At 36.4% G+C, this 18521-nt stretch overlaps 2 protein-coding genes across 2 annotated transcripts in view; both read left to right on the top strand.

Annotated features, from left to right (window-relative positions):
- Positions 1-833: 833 nt before the first annotated feature.
- Positions 834-10381, top strand: LOC115419879 (ADP-ribosylation factor-related protein 1). The gene is made up of 7 exons (XM_030134944.1): positions 834-1200; positions 3398-3485; positions 3629-3711; positions 7122-7203; positions 8018-8088; positions 8242-8342; positions 9712-10381. The coding sequence occupies exons 1-7, from the start codon at positions 1108-1110 to the stop codon at positions 9797-9799; spliced, it is 606 nt and encodes a 201-aa protein (XP_029990804.1). The 5' UTR covers positions 834-1107; the 3' UTR covers positions 9800-10381.
- Positions 10382-17102: 6721 nt separating this feature from the next.
- The window catches only part of LOC115419881 (stathmin-3-like), a 30375-nt gene continuing 28956 nt past the window's right edge, over positions 17103-18521 (top strand). Inside the window, 1 exon segment of the mRNA XM_030134946.1 lies at positions 17103-17307. Coding sequence (XP_029990806.1) covers positions 17289-17307 — 19 coding nt within the window. The 5' untranslated portion in view covers positions 17103-17288.

Below are 18521 nucleotides of genomic sequence, written 5' to 3'. Positions count from 1 at the left end.
GTTATATCTGCATTTCCTTACACTTTCCTGCCTCCTGGTGGACTGCACTGATGTGGTTATGGAAAAGATGACAGGTGTATATTTGTTCTGGTCTTCTGTTTTCATTTTGCTACTTCTGTTACTACATTTTTTCTTCTTCTGTCTTTGATGTCAAAATTAAAAAAAAAAAAAAAAAAAAAATGGACAAGTAATTTGTCTGTTTTGAAAATGTTAGAAGAAGAAAATGTAGATATATGTGGTAACATGAAAGGAGGTAAAATTAAATAAAAAAAACTGTCAGAAAAATCAATACTCAAGTAATATAGATACTTGACAACCAGAAAATGCACAAATAATTGATTAATTGATTAGATTACTTCTGCTTTTAAGTATTAACTCATTTTTATTTGGGGTTGGAGGATTTAGGACACTGTTCTAACATTTGTCAAAGTCTGAGGAAGAGTTTAGAGTCTTTTAAAAATGTAGTTAGTTTACTTGGTTGATAAGTAACTCAGTATTTGTACTTATTTATTTATTTCTCTCCTCTAACATTAATATCATCTTCCAACTGGCTGACTGAATTGGAAAATCTCAACGACACAAAGCTCAAGGTTAATTAATGTCATAAAACCTTTAAAATAAGCGCTTTTTCTGTCATTTTACACATAAAAACACAAAATTAATCTTGTTTTACGGTGTTTTTGTATTATGTATTCAGCGTCGTAAATCGCTCAGTGAAGTGACGTAAACGTACACTTGGATAATGTAGTTTTCATCGAACGTACAGCTTGTCAATACCAACGCGGAACTAAGCTCTGAGGACCACATTTCCCATAATCCTTCTGGTCTATTGCTTCCTGGTGAGGTTACACGTAGCGTCTCTGCTGTTTTTAGAGATTCAGAGAAGCGGTACAGCCGCAAACAACGGCTTTTTACAGCCTTTTTCGTGTTTCTACATGTGTAGTTCGTTCGTGTTTATAGAAATGTCTCTTTACTTTGTCTAAAATGAGAGGACAGTGTCGTGTCTCCGTGTGTTTGGCCTCATTTAGGACATCCGCTAAGTAGCCGAGCTAACGTTTGCTAACAGTAGAGTTAGCAGCTGCTGGACTTGTTTACATTTTTTCCAAGATGTATACTTTATTATCTGGGTTGTACAAGTACATGTTCCAAAAGGACGAGTACTGCGTTTTAATCCTGGGTTTGGACAACGCAGGGAAAACGGTAAGAATGTCGTGTAACAAATATAAGAAGACTGTTAATTAATTTAGTTTAACCTGAGTGTTTCGGTCTGTTTGGCTGAAGAAAAGCAGGCCACAGAATTAATAAATAAAACTCAACAGTACACCTCCTACACTTGAAGTTATTTTACTGGAGCTCTCCAAACAGGTCGTAATTGTAGGTTTTAAATAGAAACGTGGAAGGTGGTGTAACCTGTTAACACATCTGAGTCAGGTGGTGTGACGGGTTTGTACCTAAAACACTTGGATTCCTGTTAATTAGCATTTACAATTTTAACATAGAAGCACTTAAACCTATTGAAAAGGGACAAACAATGCAGGGAGTTGTCACAGATCTCATAAATAACAAATCAGATACCTTTGCTATTGTATGATATTGTCAGTATTCGCTTTAATGGAACACAGATGTGACAGATAACTCAAAGACATTACATCTGGTTCATCAAGGATCATACTTTGGATCTAAATCTAACATCAAAACTTTATACCTGCTTGAGTTTAAATAATTGTTGGACTCACAATTATGAAATGGTAAATATAGACACATTTTTCATAACCACAGTGACAGCCATAGCTGATAAATCTCAGGAACCTACAGAAACCCTGTATATGAGGAATGTCATCATGGTCATATGTCAGAATACTGAGATTTTTTATACTTATTTTAGACCAATTTTATGTTTTGTTTTTTTTAATCTTTTGAACATTTAGTTAGTCTAGAAGTTAGGTATCAAATTGTCACGAACTTAATCATACTTATTGTGGAGACAATGGCCAATTATTATTAATATTAAGCCTAATATTAATTTTGTTGTGCTGTTTCCAGTTCTTCAAATTAATGTCATGATTTACACTTTAGTGGAATGTTGTGTTATTTATTTGATTTGTTCTTTTACATAGTTTTTGTCTTGTTACTTCTTTTACATTTTTTCCCCCGTGTGTATAATTCCCAAAATAAAAAAAATAATGGATGATTTCCTTTAAATGCATTAAAACTGAAGTAATTAGTCTGATTAGAAAATTTAAGGTGGCAAAAATACAGATATATGTAGTAAAATTTAGGGAGTTAAAATAAAAAATTGTCAGAAAAATTGAATCTCAGGTAAAATACTGATACTTGAAAACCAGGGATGTACATGTTATTGTGCAATTTCCAGTTCTGCTCAGTAGAGTCAGGATTTACACATGATTGGAATGTTAGGGTCTCCAAACATTTTACAGACTTGAATTATTATGTTATGATTGTATACGATTGTATTGAAGTGTCATCACGTGCTGGGTGATGCAAATTTTTGTTCCTGTGTGAAAGTTGAAGAAATCAGGCAGTTATTTGAGGTTTTAGAGTATTTGTAAAAGATATAACAAGGTGTAAGTGATGTAAAATAAAAACACAAGTGGATCAAAACGTCATAAAATATGAAACAAAACAAAAACAGTGTGAAAAACAAAAAAACAGCTGTAGTCCCTGATTGTGTTTGAGTATTTATTCAGGGTTGCCACAGGGTCTTAAAAAGTCATAAAAGTCTTGAATTTACAAATCTGCATTTCATTCCTTAAAAAGGTCTTTTTAAAGGTATTCAATTTGATATGGTAGGTCTTAACTTTTGTTGCCATAAATTCGTTTGCTGTGATTAAATGTGTCTGGGAAATGTCCAGACTAGAAAGAATGTAACGTTAGTCAACTCAGTTCCAACCTGACAATTAATATTGAAATTAGGAACAATAATCACTAAATTTGCAGCCCCCGGTGAGAAAAATGACTTGGAATGATGGGAATCACGGTGTGGGGGTAAATAAATGCATTTTTCTAAACTCCACGAGTAAATTTTTGCCTGTATGTCCATGAAATGGGTGTTAAATTCTGTTCCAGTTAGTCTTAAAAAGGTCTTAAAAAGTCTTAAATTTAACTTGTAGAAACCTGTAGGAACCCTGTTATTATTTTTGATTTCTTAATCTAGACCCCACAGCCTTAAATCAAACTAAATAAAACACATAAAGACTTAGTTCTTATTCAACCAGGCAATAATCCAGCTTCTACTTTCTCATCTGTATCTTGTGTTACGCGAGTTAACGCCAGATCTTTATTTTTTGGATGATAAATGCTTCTGTGATGGTGGTTTTCTTTTGATAAAAATACAGTTTAATGTGTCCTCTAATGTCCCTGTTCTGTCTTTTTGCAGACCTTTCTGGAACAAACCAAAACTAAGTTCAGTAAGAACTACAAGGGGATGAACTTATCAAAGATCACAACCACAGTGGGTTTGAACAGTAAGTAGATATGAGGGTTAGTTTACTGTCCTTGTGCCCATTTACATTTGATAACAGACGTAGTTACAGTAATCCAGTAGAAGATGGTCCATCAGTTTTCCCTCCTGATGTTCTTTAACATTTAGTCTTTGTTTCCTTCCCAGTCGGGACGATCGACGTGGGAAAGGCTCGTCTGATGTTCTGGGATCTGGGAGGTCAGGATGAGCTCCAGTCTCTGTGGGACAAAGTGAGTGAAACCACAACTGTAACAGGATCAGACTCACTCATACTTCCACGTTCCAGCTGAACTGAATGATCCTAATGGTTTCAGGATAATATAAAAGGGCCAGATTAAGCAGTGACACAGGGACACATTTCATTTATTTCGTTCATGGTTGTGCATTTCAACAGCAGACATTCAGTAATCATCAGGTGAACAAACATGTACACACCCATGCTTGAAAAGGAGCAGGAGGAAGAAAACCGGATATTTCCAGCTCCCTTTTAAATAATAATAACCTTAACGGTTAGCCATACACAACTAGCTACAAAATCATACTGTATAAAGTCAGACAAACCAAACTAAATACATCCAAAGTTAAAACAAAATGAATACAAAACCAAGTGCAGAACTACATGTACAGGAAGTACAAAACATAGGTAAATATATACCTGACAAAATGATGCAAAACCATTACGATACCAGACCAAAATAAGTCAATACATTTGTCACAAGATGCAAATCAAATACAAAGCAAAATGTAAAAACTTATAACTGTTCATATAATCTCATTGTTCTTTCTTTATCCACTTTTTTCAGTTGGAATATGCTTTACAGTCCTTCAGCTCATTATAAAGACAATTCCAGAGTTTAACTCTGACCACTCATACACACATCTGCTTCAGAATTGTTGGTGCACACTGGTGCTTGACATGACCTTTCCTTCGATGCTCTTCATTCTCTGAAGTGAAGACAAGCATTTTTTATAATTTATTTCATGTTCAATAGTAGAGTTGCAACCGATTAATCAACTAGGTGTTTGAAGTCAGTGCAAAAAGTCCCGATTCGATTAATCGACTCGAATTGATTGAAGGGAGATATTCTATTGCAGTTTTCCTGAACTGAAGCTTCTTTGTGCGTCACAATAAGCGTCCGTGTGAAACACAACAGTAGAACCAATGTTTAACAGCAGAGAAATGAAGGAAACAAAGCTGAAGATTCAGGAGAACTGTGGTTGAAGGATTTTTTTGGATCACGTTGAGTCGATTAATTGGTTGCAGCTCTATTCAGTAGTCTCTGTGCTGAAAACTAAATAACTTATTTCCATGTTAAATACATGTATGAATAGGTCTCAGGAAGTAATTTCACGTGACACATGTTACAATTTACAGAAATAAAATTTTGGAGTAAAAATACTTAAATTACTGCTGTGGGACACGAGGACTCGAAATGAACATCTTTTTTTTTTCACTTTATGCAAATGTACAAAACATGCTGTTCTCATAAGAAATTGATACTAAATGAAACATAGGGCTTTAGCTATGGTGTTACACTACAACTGTGATCACTATTGGATGAAAATGTTTAAATGATAAGTTTTTAGGAACACAAATCTGTTGTGACATGGGGACAGAGGTTTGTCACTTTGTTCAGCATCAAAATAAAAGACTCTGTGGGAAATAAAACACTACAAATATGCTAGTAAACTTTTATTTAACATACATATACAACTGCAGTGATATATACAGATAAAAGCAAAGCAGATTTGACTAATAACTGGTTTGGACATAACCTTTCTATGTTTTTGTACCACTGAATAATTAGTTCCTAGACATTTACAGACTGAAAATATCACTTATACAAGCAAGAAAAAAAAAAATTATTAAAGTTAATAGAACATTTATATATTTTAGTCCTGTTTAGGTCACATTTTATATTGATTATATCTTTATATCTTTTTATTCTACAAGTCATACTGAAATTTTGTAAACAGTTCCATAAAATAGAGTTCTTAAGCTAAAACAAACAAAAAATATAGTCTACTTGAGAAACGATAGGTGAAACTTAAATTTTTGACACTAATGTTCACTGTTGCTTGATGTTCTTATCTGGGTTCTTAGGTTCTTATCTGTACGAGACAGTGACACTACATGAAGGATATGAATGAACAGAAAGTAGGTCATGATGAAGTCCATGTTTGCTCTGAAACAGTAAATTCCACTTATCTATGAGTAAAAAACCTCCAGAATGAAAGTGAATTTGTAATTATTTAAATACAGAGAAAAGCAATGGTGACAAAACGCAGCCCTGTGGGACACCAGGACTGATTACACTGGTCTACAAGTAAAAAACATCCAGAATAAAAGTAATGAAACTTTACAAAGTTTGAGTCACTAATAAATAGAAATGAAGTCTAAGTGCTGGTCGGTTGTAGATGCATTATTTTTGTTTTCTTGATTTTATCAGTTATTCTATTATTTTTTGTTTTGTTTGTTGATTATTTTATTGATTTTGATTATTTTGCTGTTTTTTGTTGATTATTTAGTTTTTCATTGATTATTTTATTATTTGTTTGTTTTGTTTATTATTTTTGCTGATTTTTACAGATTTTTTAAAAAAAAGTATTTTGTTATATTGATATTATTGATTAGTTTTGTTATTTTTTGTTTGTTAATGTTTATTGTTTAACAAGATTTGCTCTATTAATATAAACTCAGTCCAGATGCTGGTTGGATGTAGTTTCACAGATGCAGTCTGTGGTCTAAATGTGAAATAGTCAGAATTAATGAGAGAATATGTTTTAGTCCAAAGGAATGTTTGTGTCAGAGTAAAACACTATCTGTACTTTACAAATGCATTCACTTTACAGGTTCTATGTACTGGAACATTTATACAGCTATTGATAAATGGACATAAATCAGTATATATGCTGTATGTGGAATAACTCTTTATCATATACATTTAAAACATCAGACAAACATCACTTTGGTCATTTGTTTTCAGTTAATCTTATTAAATTATGTAAGACTGAACACATTTAATCTGAAGAAGATGATTTCTAAATGTTACAAATGCCAGACTTTAGTTCCTTTGTACTGTTTAGTGCAGTTATCTGTGATGAATAATAAGGGGGTCATTATGGAACCAAAAAATATTCACTCTTACATTTAATAGAAGTTCTCCTGGTGATTTTGTGTAAAACTGTTCCAGAATCCCTGCAGACGAGACTTAAAAATAGCATCAGTGCTGTTCGGAAGTTTTAGTTCGACCCTAATGCAGGCTGACACTGGAACTAAATTCAGAGTAAAGATATTGTATTTTCCTCTGGCCTCTTTTACACCTGCACTCACATAGGGTTATGTAACAGCTCTGGTACTAGGACCCACTGAGACCCCGCCTCTCAGACCACATTCAGAGCTGGTCCGGTCTAGTCCGGTCCAGCCTGGTCTGGTCTATTCTAGCTTTGTCCAGTCTGGTCTGGTCCAGTCTGTTCTGATCTGGTCCGGTCCGTTCCAGTCTGGACCAGCCCTGTCTGGTTCAGCCTGGTCCGGTCCGGTCCATTCTGGTCTGGTCTGGTCCGGTCCAGTGTGGTCTGGTCCTGTGTGGTCCTTCATGTGTGTGAAGCTCTGTGTCCTGTGTGTTTTGTGTGGCTGCAGTATTACGCTGAGTCCCATGGAGTCATCTATGTGATCGATTCAACTGATGAAGAGCGACTGTCGGAGTCGAAGGAGGCGTTTGGTGAGGAAGACCACCTCTGTACCTTCATCTGTCTGGACCAGCTGGTGCTTTTGTCTGTAAACATCATGTAGCTGTTTGTGTTCTGTGTCAGAGCTTCACTGTCTAAAACCAGCGTAGAGGACTGCAGTCTGTTCCAGTTCAGTTCAGAGGAGGCCTCCTTCTGTTTCCACATGTAGAACAGTGTTTCACTACAGCTCAGACCAGTCATAAGACCAGTCACACACACACACACACACACACACACACACACACTTCTGTTTGGACCATGAATTCACTGCTGATCAACGTCTGGACACAGGATTTATCGACACAAACTAAACAACAGACAAGTCAGCTAGTTATTTTACTGATTATTCTCAACATTTTTTGTTTGTTTTGTTGATTGTTTTGTTGATTTTATTTTATTTTTTGTTCTTTTGTGGATTATTTTGTTTATTTTATTATTTTATTTTTTGTGCTGTTGATTTTTTTTGTTTTGTTTTGTCGATTTTATTGAGCAGTGTTTTTTTTTTTGTCGATTATTTTGTTAATTTTATTTTATTTTTTGTTTGCTTTGTTGATTTTATTGAGTAGTTTATTTATTTTTTGTTTTGTTGATTATTTTGCAGATTTTTTTTGTTTATTTTTTGTTTATTATGTCGACTTTATTGAGTTGTGTATGATTTTGTTTGTTTTGTTGATTCTATAGATTGTTTGAGCGGCACATTTTAAACTCCTTATTTACTCTTTTTTCCATCGGTTGTAAAAAAAGAACACACCCGTTGCTTGTTATTGAAAAGGCTTGTGTTGAATGTATTCTTTTTTTCTTTTACAGAGAAAATGATCAGCAGTGAGACGTTGGAGGGTGTTCCTCTGCTGGTTCTGGCCAACAAACAGGACGTACCGGTACAGAACCAGAATCTGGGTTAACACGTCACCTTTCATTCCTTCCAAACACAGCATTTCCTTGTTTTCCACTTGGTTGTTTAGGTTCATAAATACATCGATTTTTGCTCATTAAAAGTTTCCATTGAAGTGTTTTTAATGTTCCGTTTTCAGAACTGCTTGTCGGTGCCGGACATTAAAACAGCCTTCAGCGACTGCGCCCCAAAGATCGGGAAGAGAGACTGTTTAGTTCAGCCTTGTACGGCACTCACAGGGTGAGAATACATTCAACGACACACAACAAATACAAACAAACTCCAACAATGAATATGGTTATTTGCAGGACATTTCCTGCTGCTATTATTCTGAAATATTTTCTGTTTTCAAGAGTAACAAAGATGAATATTCCACTATTTGCATGACGATCATATCCTGTTTTGTTTTTTTTTGTCCAATCGTCCCTTTTTTGGTCTGGAGAAGGTTCACTTTTTTTTTTTATGTTAGTTGCCGTCCATAAATCTGTGAATATTCTCTGTCACTGAGTTTTTAATTATCTGTGTGTTTCTCCTTTTCTGTTGCTTCATTGGTCTTCATTATTGAGGGTTTTTGTCTCTGCATCAGATGGAAACAGGCCTCAAGTTCTTTATATATATATATATATATATATATATATATATTATATATTGAGACAAATACTTAGACATTAGAAGAATTTAACTTTCAATATCTAGTCATTAATTATCATGATTATATGTAATAAATGCTTAAAACAGTGTATTATAGCAAAAAATAACTCGAATTTTTATCATATTTGTTATGAAAAACAACTTTAAATGTGCATAACAAAACTTTGAGATCACAGAAATAAACTTCAAATATTGTGCATGTGCTCAAACACTTCAGTTTGTCTAGGTCTTTCTGTGTCCATGTTACAGCATGTTACAGTGTCTTATTGTTATTATTTATTTTATTTTTTTCCAGTGGTTTTTAGTCTGTGTGATAGTCGTTCACTTTCTGTCAAGTCATAGACAGAGCCCCTCATTTCAAAACTACAGACTAAAACCGTGGGGAAAAAAGAAGACAAAAAAACAGCGAAACTCTACGAAAACATGGCAAAACACATTGGTAGAACACTCCAAAACAGCGCTATCACTATTATATTCAATCATTTATACGAATTCACTGCAAAAACACAGCTAAAATCTTGATAAAACGCTGCTAAAAGTAATTAAAATCTTCCATCTCTCTCTCACCGACTGCACTCTGTTGCTCTCTGCTCTGACCACTTATATAGCGACAGAAATAACCCAATCTCAGCTTCCGGATGCCGTTTGAATTCTGTCAGTGGCATAAATGGTTCAGGAGTTACGGTAATTTGAAGGCTGTAAAATGCAAAATGTGTCGCCAGGGACACAGTCGTCTTAAAAGGGTTAAAAATATTTTCTGTTTTTAGTCTCTTTACATCATTGTCATATGTTTAAAGCAGCTGTATTTTGTTAAGTTTTTTCCATTCCATAATGCTTTGCGTCACATCTCTCAAACATGTCATTGTTTCTGTGACTGCTCTTCCTTCGTCCTGTTTGTTCTTCCTTATTCGGACGTTGAACCTGTTTCTAAACGACCTCGTCCTCCTGTTTGTTCCAGCGACGGCGTGAACGAAGGCATCGAGTGGATGGTGAAGTGCGTGGTCCGGAACATCCACCGGCCGCCCAGGCAGAAGGACATCACATAAGACGCCCGGGCCTGGCACTCGGACTGGGCCTCCGTGCGGGTCCGGGTCGGGCTGTTTGTGAGTTTCTCCTCCAGGACATTCCATGTTAAACCCGGAGCCGCTCGGCCTCCGCCTCCTCCTCCCGTTTGCCGTGACTCCAACTGATCTGGATTTCTGCTCTTAGGGGTTCATCGCAGACTGGATTTTTTTAGGACTAAACGTAACGTCAGACGTGCTTTGATCGGACATCTGTTTGTCCCAGGTGTCCGTCGCTGCGTTTGAAGCGGCGGCGGCGGCGGCGTTGCTCTGTGGTGCGGAGGCTGCTGCGTCGTCCACTGACTGATCCCTGATCTGTGATCAAAGACACGTCAGACACTCGGCTATGTTTAGCTCAAGACCAACACCAGACTGGAAACTACATGGTTTAGCAGAAAAGAAACAGAAAAATTTTACTGTTGACAGACTCTAAAGAATCACAACAAATGACCCATAATGCAACACTCTCAGATTAGATGATTACAGTTTACACTGAACAAGGAAAAATATAGCAGGGCTGATTTTGTCTTTTTTTTTTCTTTTTTTTTTTTTTTTTTTTAGATATGACCTGTACACTGCAAAAATCCAAATGTTACGAAGTGTATTTTTGTCATTTCTAGTCCAAATATCTCATCACACTTAAAATAAGACAGAATCACCTAAAGAGGAACTTTTCAGTCAGATAGAAGAACTGATTTTTAGACAATAGATGTTGAAAATCTGAGTTTGATAAATCTTACCAAGATAATTTTCATTTGTTCCGTTGGCAGATTATTTTGCTTGAATTAAGCGAAACAAAATCTTGAATTAAACAAAAAAAAATATGCCAATGCAACAATTAAAAATTATCTTGGAAAGATTTCTTGAAATAACATGTTCAAGATCTATTATCTAAAAATAAGTATAACTTACATCTGACTGAAAAGTTACTCTTCAGGTGATTCTGCCTTATTTTAAGTGTGATGAGATATTTGGACTAAAAATGAGAAAAATACATTCGGTAAGATTTAGATTTTTACAGTGTATAAATGCTCTGAAAACCAGAAGATATAACATATTAAGAACGTTACAGGAATGTAAGTCCTGGTTTACTGTACGATAAACTCTCCTACAGGCTTCACTGTAAGTCCAGGTCAGACCGAAGATTCTCGAGGTGAAACCGTTTCCGAGCCTCACAGCGAGTTGACGTGACCTGCTGCTGTCGGCTGAGACTCGGTTTGTAAATCTCCACATCCTGATGTCACTACGTTAAGAAATTGCACGTTTTTCTCAGCATTTTACGGCTGGAGTTCATCTGTTTTCATCAAGTCTGGCGTTGTCATCAGCTGTTCTTTCATAGTTTGATTAGAACTGACACCAACTCCACCAAACAGAACTGGAATAATTTAAGAAAGCTCCTGGTTTTTCTGTTGTTTCATCAGAACCAGTCGTGTAGATGTGGTCCGTACTCCAGTCTCGCCGTCCTACATCCAACAACAAATGTCTTAAAGCCAGCGGTTTAAAATAGAGCACAGGGGTCAAACATGTGGTCCGGGGGCCAAAACCGGCCCGATGAAGGGTCCAGTTCGGCCCCTGGGAGGAATTTGTGAAATACAAAAATTACACTGAAGATATGAACAATCAAGGATGTTCAAATGATTTTCGGTCAGTTCAATCTAAAAATGATCAGATCAGTAAAATACTATCATAATAACCTATAGATAATGAAAACTGCCAATTTTTCTCTTTGTTTTACTGTAAAAAAAACAAACAAATAGTTAAATTATACAAAATGTTACCATTTACAGACCAGGCTTTTACCAAATAAGTAAATAACCTGAACAAACACAGACAACCTTAAATGTAGAAGTAGAAGTATGTGGAGTTTTAACAATATTCTGCCTGTTATTAAATGTTTTGTGCGTTTGTAGATCCACTGTGATCTGTAAGTTGTAATGCACCTGTATGAATGATAAACTATGGTGCCATATTGTAAAAACTGTACTTATTTTCTTCAGAATTTTCAGGTTGTTCATATTAGTTCATGTTATGTTCAAGTACAGTTCGTAGATGTAAACATTTTCATTACAGAATCTCACTTTTTCACTCAAAATCATAGAGAAAACTTTGGAGTCGACATTATTCATAAGTCTTATCCTATTATTTATATTATTTACTGGTCCGGCCCACTTTAGGTCAGATTAGGCTGAATGTGGAACTGAACTAACTGAGTTTGACAGCCCTGAAATAGAAGAAGAGAGTTTTTTTTTTTTACTGTTGAAACGATGCTCTGTCTCCTCTGGTTGCGTTTGTCTGAGCTGAACAGGAATCAGAGTTTTGTTTGTTTCCAGCTCGTCTCGTCACAAACCGGGCTTTAAACGGTTCTGAAAGGTTCCGCTTCTCCTCTACGTCCGTTGACAGATTCCTTCATTGAGCTAAACACAGTCTGAGTGCATCTCTAGTTTTTGTATCTTTCATTCGGTCTGATGTGTTGTTTGTCGGTAACAGGGATCCTCAGCGGACGCCGGTCGGTTTACAGATCCACGTCTGATGGTTATTTCTGGACTTTTCTAAGACACTACATAACGCACGGTTGGAAACTGGACATGAGACGTGTCATCGGTAAATGCACACGATGCTGAACTCTGAATCAGCAGGACGACGACGACGCGATGGTGTGAATGAGGTCAAAGGTGACGTTCTCTGTCGGTCACATATGTGTTAGAATATGAAAATAAATTCTCCTTTGAAAGAAACTAAATCTGTCCTACTTGAAGTAAATGTATGACTGTTCCGACCCGGTCTAGGGGTTAACCAGGACGTACATAATGTGCTCACTTTGTCCTCCGCCAACTCCCAAGCACTACACCAGACCCAACACAACAGTCCAAAGGTTTATTTTTAACAACTCTAACAAGGGTTCAGGAGGGCTCAGCTAAAAACAACAAACAGAACCGTCCTCAAAGACAAACTAAACGTCTTATCTCCAAAAATACATTCAGGAAATAAAAATACAATAAACTAACCTAAACTCCCAACTCAGTGGTTTCCAACTTTTTTTTTTTTTAGCCCGTGACCCCATTTTAACATCACAAATTTCTGGCAACCCCAGACATTCAAAACAGAGACATTTTATTCTGCTAAAATTAATTTGTTTTGATCCTGTAATAGTTTGCTATAATATGTTGTAAATAAAGGTTAATTTTAGAGGACATTTTAGTCTGTATAATGTCTGTTACTGTGGACAGAGGCAAGTAAATCCAGGTGTAGATTAAAGGTCAGGATCTGTCCAGTCAGTCCAGCTGGGATTTACAAGGAGGACAATTAATACTGAACAAACAAGAACTGAAACTATGAATTCTGAAAGAGCTGCAGCATCTGAACTGACCACAGTGAACATGTGACACAAACAGAAGCACAGTGCTGCAGTTTCACAACCACAGTTGTCTGTTATGGATTATGATTGGCTCTGTCAAACTCACCATGTATATTTTATTAGTAAGTTTTTATTTTTATCAATTACTTGAAATTCCAGGTGACCCCACATGGGGTCCTGACCCCAAGGTTGAAAAACACTGCCTAAACTCAACACAGGAGAAAAATGTACAACAAACTTTGCCACCCTCCCCTACCAGAAACTTGGACTGTTTCACAAAAACAATGCTATTTACATCTATTTACAATTCAACGTCTTCTACAAAACACAAATGTATAACATAATAGCTGGACACCACAAACACACAGGAATCTCCGTTGCGAGCTGGGCAGAGAGAGAGTGAGCTCCTGCATGCAGGGCCATTTAAAGGATGGTTCATTTTGTGCCACCAGTCAGCAGCTTCCTGAATGGGAAAATAAAACAGCAAAAGGAAAACACAGGACTGGGGAGGAAATACAACTTTATATCAGAAAAATATATACATACTGTTGTGGAAAAAGTATTAGACCATGTAAAGTCATCAAAAACAATGGTTCTGCAATCCAGTCCTAACTCCTGTGTGTGTCATGTGACTAAAACAGACAGAAAAGAAAACATGGAATGAATAAAAGCACTGTTTTTGTCAGTACAATGACACAGATACTGATGGAAGAACTGAAGTGATTTTGGTTTTTATCCAGAAAACATGTTAAATGGATAGATATCAGCTGTGAAATTAAACTACTACGAGCTGTTTTTGTTGGTATCATTATATCTGTCCAAACAAATGGACCTTTAGTTGGACCAGGCATTAAAATGAACAAGAAATTGGAGAAAACAAGGGGTGGTCTAAGAATTTTTCCACGATTGTATAAACAGAAATAAACATAAATTATAACCCTGGATTAAAATGACGATTCACTGATGCTGCAACGTCCACATAGATCCACAAATACAAGAACAGAACATATGCTGTTTTTTCAGACATCATCTTCTATCGTCTGTAGATCTCAACAGAATTAAACTCATCAGCATCAAACAAAGCAAACCATCTGAGTCCTTACAAACACAAGTAGAAAATGAGGTGAAATCTGTCTACAACTAAACCAAGATCTGATCAGAAACGTCCAGATCTGATCCGCATTCAGCCCAATCTGGTCTCCAGAAAAATATTAACATAATAACCAATAAATAATAACAATTTGAAATTTTACTCTGTGTTTTGTGCAAAAAATTACAATTATATAGGAGTAAATCTGTCTCATCAGATTCTGAATTGTAAAAGCCGTTGATTTCTAGTACTGATTTTTTTTTTTTGCATTGAAATTAAGTATCTGAATTTTTTGTCTGTGATTTCAACGATGTACATACATTTAGAATAAAAAAAATTCAGATGCAAAAATTCAAAAGCAAAAAAATTCAGAAGCAAAAATTCAGATGCAAAAAATTCAAAAGCAAAAAAATTCAGATCGCACATCTGCGCTGACCGTCTTCCTGCATCGGCATCACATGACCAACCTAACGTAACTCGATTGGCTGGCTGTCGGTTCAGCTTGAGATAGAATTGAGTGCTTATCCTCGGTGTCCCGGATGTATGATCTGAATTTTTTGCAACTGAATTTTTTGCTTCTGAAATTTTTTTTTTAGTTTTAAATTTCTGAACATAGTTAAATTGAGAGACTAAAAAATTCAGATATTTAATTTCAGTGCAAAAAATTTCAGTGCTAGAAATTCAGTGGCGTTTATAATTGAAAATCTGATGAGACAGATTTACTCCCATACAGTTACATGATGAAAATATTTGCATTTACAAGCTATTTGTTCACAAGAGAATCGCGCCACAGTTTGTGAAACAATGTTTGAACTGAATCGGGTGAAAGCTTCGTCTGACGTCCATCACTGAGACTGAACCTGGACCCACGTGGACTCCTGACGTAAACCGTCCATTCATCACAGCGAAGCGTCATCGAGGATCCACAAAGTGACTCCACATCATGTCAATCAGTATCATTGATCCACTTACCAGAAGTGACCCACAACCTCAGGGACACGCCCCCCTGGTGACCTCTGACCCCTGGACATGTGCAGCAGCTTCAGTCAGACTGTCCGTGTCTTCTATTTGTCTCCAGGTTGAATCACAGACGTCATCATCACGTCCTGTTTCATCTATAAACTGTTTCCAATCAGCATTCGTCCATGATTCTAATGATGAATGTTCTTTTTTCTTGTTTCATCTTTACGTTGTTTAGAATTTGTTTCACCTTTTTAACGTCATTTTAATGTTTTTGTTTGTTTTACATCATTTTCATCTTAATCTTTTTTTTTGTTTCTGTTAAGTTCCCAACTTGTTTTCTTAAAACATTTTAATTACCTCCGCCAAGGAGGTTCTGTTTTTGCCAGGGTTTGTTTGTTTGTTTGTTTGTTTGTTTGTTTGTTTGTTTGTTTGTCTGTTTGTTTGTCTGTCCGTTAGTGTGCAACATAACTCAAAAAGTTCTGGACAGATTTGGATGAAATTTTCAGGGTTTGTTGGAAATGGGATAAGGAAGAAATGATTAAATTTTGGTGGTATTCGGGGGTGGGGGGGCCCACGGGGGGCCCACTGATCAGCCTTGGCGGAGGTCTGCGCTCTCCGAGTGCTTCTAGTCTTGTTTGAATATTTTAGTTTTTGCCTTGTTTTCATCTTCGTTTCTTCTATTCCATCGTGTTTCATCTTATGTCGTCTTAGTTATTTTTTTTGTTTGTTTTGATTTTGCTACATTTTCATCTTGACTCATTTTCTTGTTTCATCTTTTACATGGTTTCAAACTTTGCATCTTTTTAAGATCATGTTAATTTTGTTTGTGTTCCATCGTTTTCATTTCATATTTTCTTTGTTTCTGTTTCATTATTTCCAAGTTTTTTAAAATTTAAATGTTTTAATCTCATTTTCATTGTTTTAGTTTTTGCCTCATTTTCATATTTATTCATTTCCTTCATGTTTCTGTCTTCTTTTTTTACGTTTCCATCTCATTATGTTGTTTGTCATGTTCTTTCGTCTTGTTTTCTCTTTTATGCTTTTTTCATCTCGTTATCTTTTCACAGTTTCTTGAACTTTAACTCAGAACCAAAAATGTTCGCTTTAAGTGGTAATAGGTAAGTAACAATTTTCCCTTTTTTTCTTTATTTTTCTTACGCTAACTCAACTCTCAACTCCGCTTTATTTATAAAGCATTTTAAAACAACAGATAGCCAAAGTGCTGAACACAGACATAAAAACAAATAAAACACTTAAAAGAACAAGTGGTTCCAGGCACAACAAACCCCGCCCCTCACACATATTGTATCTTATTTTGTCATCGATCCAGCTGATGTCATCATGTCTATGCATGTGCTGATGTCAGCATATCAACTGCCTCTATATATGTGCCAAGTCTGAAGTAAATTGAAACAAAACTGATGTTTTTATAGATGTGAAATTTTGGCCATTATAAGTAAATGGGAGAAGAAAAAAGATTTTGAAAATTCATAAAAAAATTTAACTTTGACCTACTGTTCCCAAAATTTAATCACATCTATTCTGGGTCACTGGCAATCTATAAACCCAATTTGGTATGAATTCAACCAGTAATTTTGCTGCTAGAGTGTTAACAATCAAACAAACAAGCGAACCGAGCCAAAAACAACACCCCTTCCCTCCCAGCTGGGGGGCCGGGTAATTAAAGAATAAAAGTAATAATGCATGAAAACTATCAAATAACTAACTCAGATCACAGTGCATTGTTTCCAGTTGAAAATGAAAACCTTCAGCCATGTGAGAAATGGAAGTGTTTCAGGTTGGTTGTTCTGTGTGGATGTGAATTATTCATGTGTTTGGTTGTAGATGCTTCAGCCTCCAGCCCCGCCCTCCCCTCAGCCTCCAGCCCCGCCCTCCCCTCAGCCTCTGGCGGCGGTGACAGCCTATTGTTCACGTGGACCAGTTCACTGCAGCAGTCGGCCCCGCCCTCCTTCCTCCTCCTCCTCGTGCGACTCCCTCACATCCTCTCTTCTCGTCCATCCAGCAGCATCCTCCGGTTCTGTCTTCGTCCTCCACCGTCTGCAACGATGACCAGCACAGTTTCAGGTAAGAGCTCGTCTCCAAACCTGTCTTTAACCGGACGCTGAGGTTTATTTATAGAACAATGGGGGGGTGAAGGGAGGGGGGGTTGTCATGGAAACAGAGGTTTTCTTCTGTCAGATGTCGACCCTCCCACATGTAAGAGCAGACAGATTCATGCAGTCATTGTTCATTCATTCACTCTAATGATCTGAGACAAACGCTGGTTCATGCTGAGTCTGGAGAACACCCAGGGTCTGAACGGACGCAGCAGAGGGCGCTCAGTCCTGACGCCGTTTTATGACCTCAGATGTGGATTATAAATCATCCTGGTATAAATCTACCACATGTACGTCAGTGTTCGACTTTGGTAAAGTAACACAACTCATATGTTTGAGGATAAACTGGGAAATGAGACTGAAAAGCATCAGTTAAAGTGACGCTGCACAGCCCTGCTCCAGCCTTTGACTGACCTCAGGAGTGAAAACGGTGAATTTCCACCAGTGAACGGTGTCGTCGTTCAGTTCGATGGACCTGCAGTGGCTGACGTTTGTATTCGATGTATGAAGTTTATACCCAGATATGATCGTATGTCTGATGTGACTCCTCAGTGATCCCCAACATGGTGATCAGGATTTATTTATTATTTTTTGGTTTCGATTAAGTTACATTGAAAATTTGAATATTCAGTATTCAGAGGCATTAAGCATGTCCCATTCTTCCCACCCCCTCACCCTACCACCCCTGGTCCTACATGACATACTTGATGATAGGAATAAAAAAAATAGCAAAGTACTCATAGAACAACAAAAGGTAAAAAATAAATAAATAAATAAATAAATAAACAAACAAATAAAAATAAAATAATAAAAGCAAAGAAAGAAAAAAAATGGCCTTATCGTAGACAAATCTGCTTATTCACAATTACATCCTACGTGCAAGATATGGACATGTAGTATTATAGATATTATCAGAGTACACTAGTATATATAGCACACCAACAGAAAAAAGAAAAACAAAATGTGTGTATGGGAAATAGAATGTACTATTTAACCATGAAACTTATTGCATTTATTTACGTTTTTATAATTTACTTGTGTAACTTGTTAATAAGTTACCAGGTAAAGGTTAAGTATGTCATATATTCTACTCATATAATGTTTAGAATTACCTTTCATCTCATTTGTCATTGAAGCCACTTTTGTACCGTTGCATCCTTTACACTAGTGATTCTCAACTGG

This window comes from Sphaeramia orbicularis, chromosome 5 (genome assembly GCF_902148855.1).
Source record: "Sphaeramia orbicularis chromosome 5, fSphaOr1.1, whole genome shotgun sequence".
Classification (NCBI taxonomy): Eukaryota; Metazoa; Chordata; class Actinopteri; order Kurtiformes; family Apogonidae; genus Sphaeramia; species Sphaeramia orbicularis.
Note: the sequence above shows the minus strand (reverse complement) of the source record. Positions and strands in the feature narration are given on the sequence as shown.

Coding starts and splice junctions, on each gene's coding strand:
- LOC115419879 (XM_030134944.1), top strand. CDS start 1,108: ATGTATACTTTATTATCTGGGTTGTACAAGTACATGTTCCAAAAGGAC. Junction 7,204..8,017: donor GGAGTCGAAGGAGGCGTTTG/GTGAGGAAGACC, acceptor TTTCTTTTACAG/AGAAAATGATCAGCAGTGAG. Junction 8,089..8,241: donor CCAACAAACAGGACGTACCG/GTACAGAACCAG, acceptor TTCCGTTTTCAG/AACTGCTTGTCGGTGCCGGA.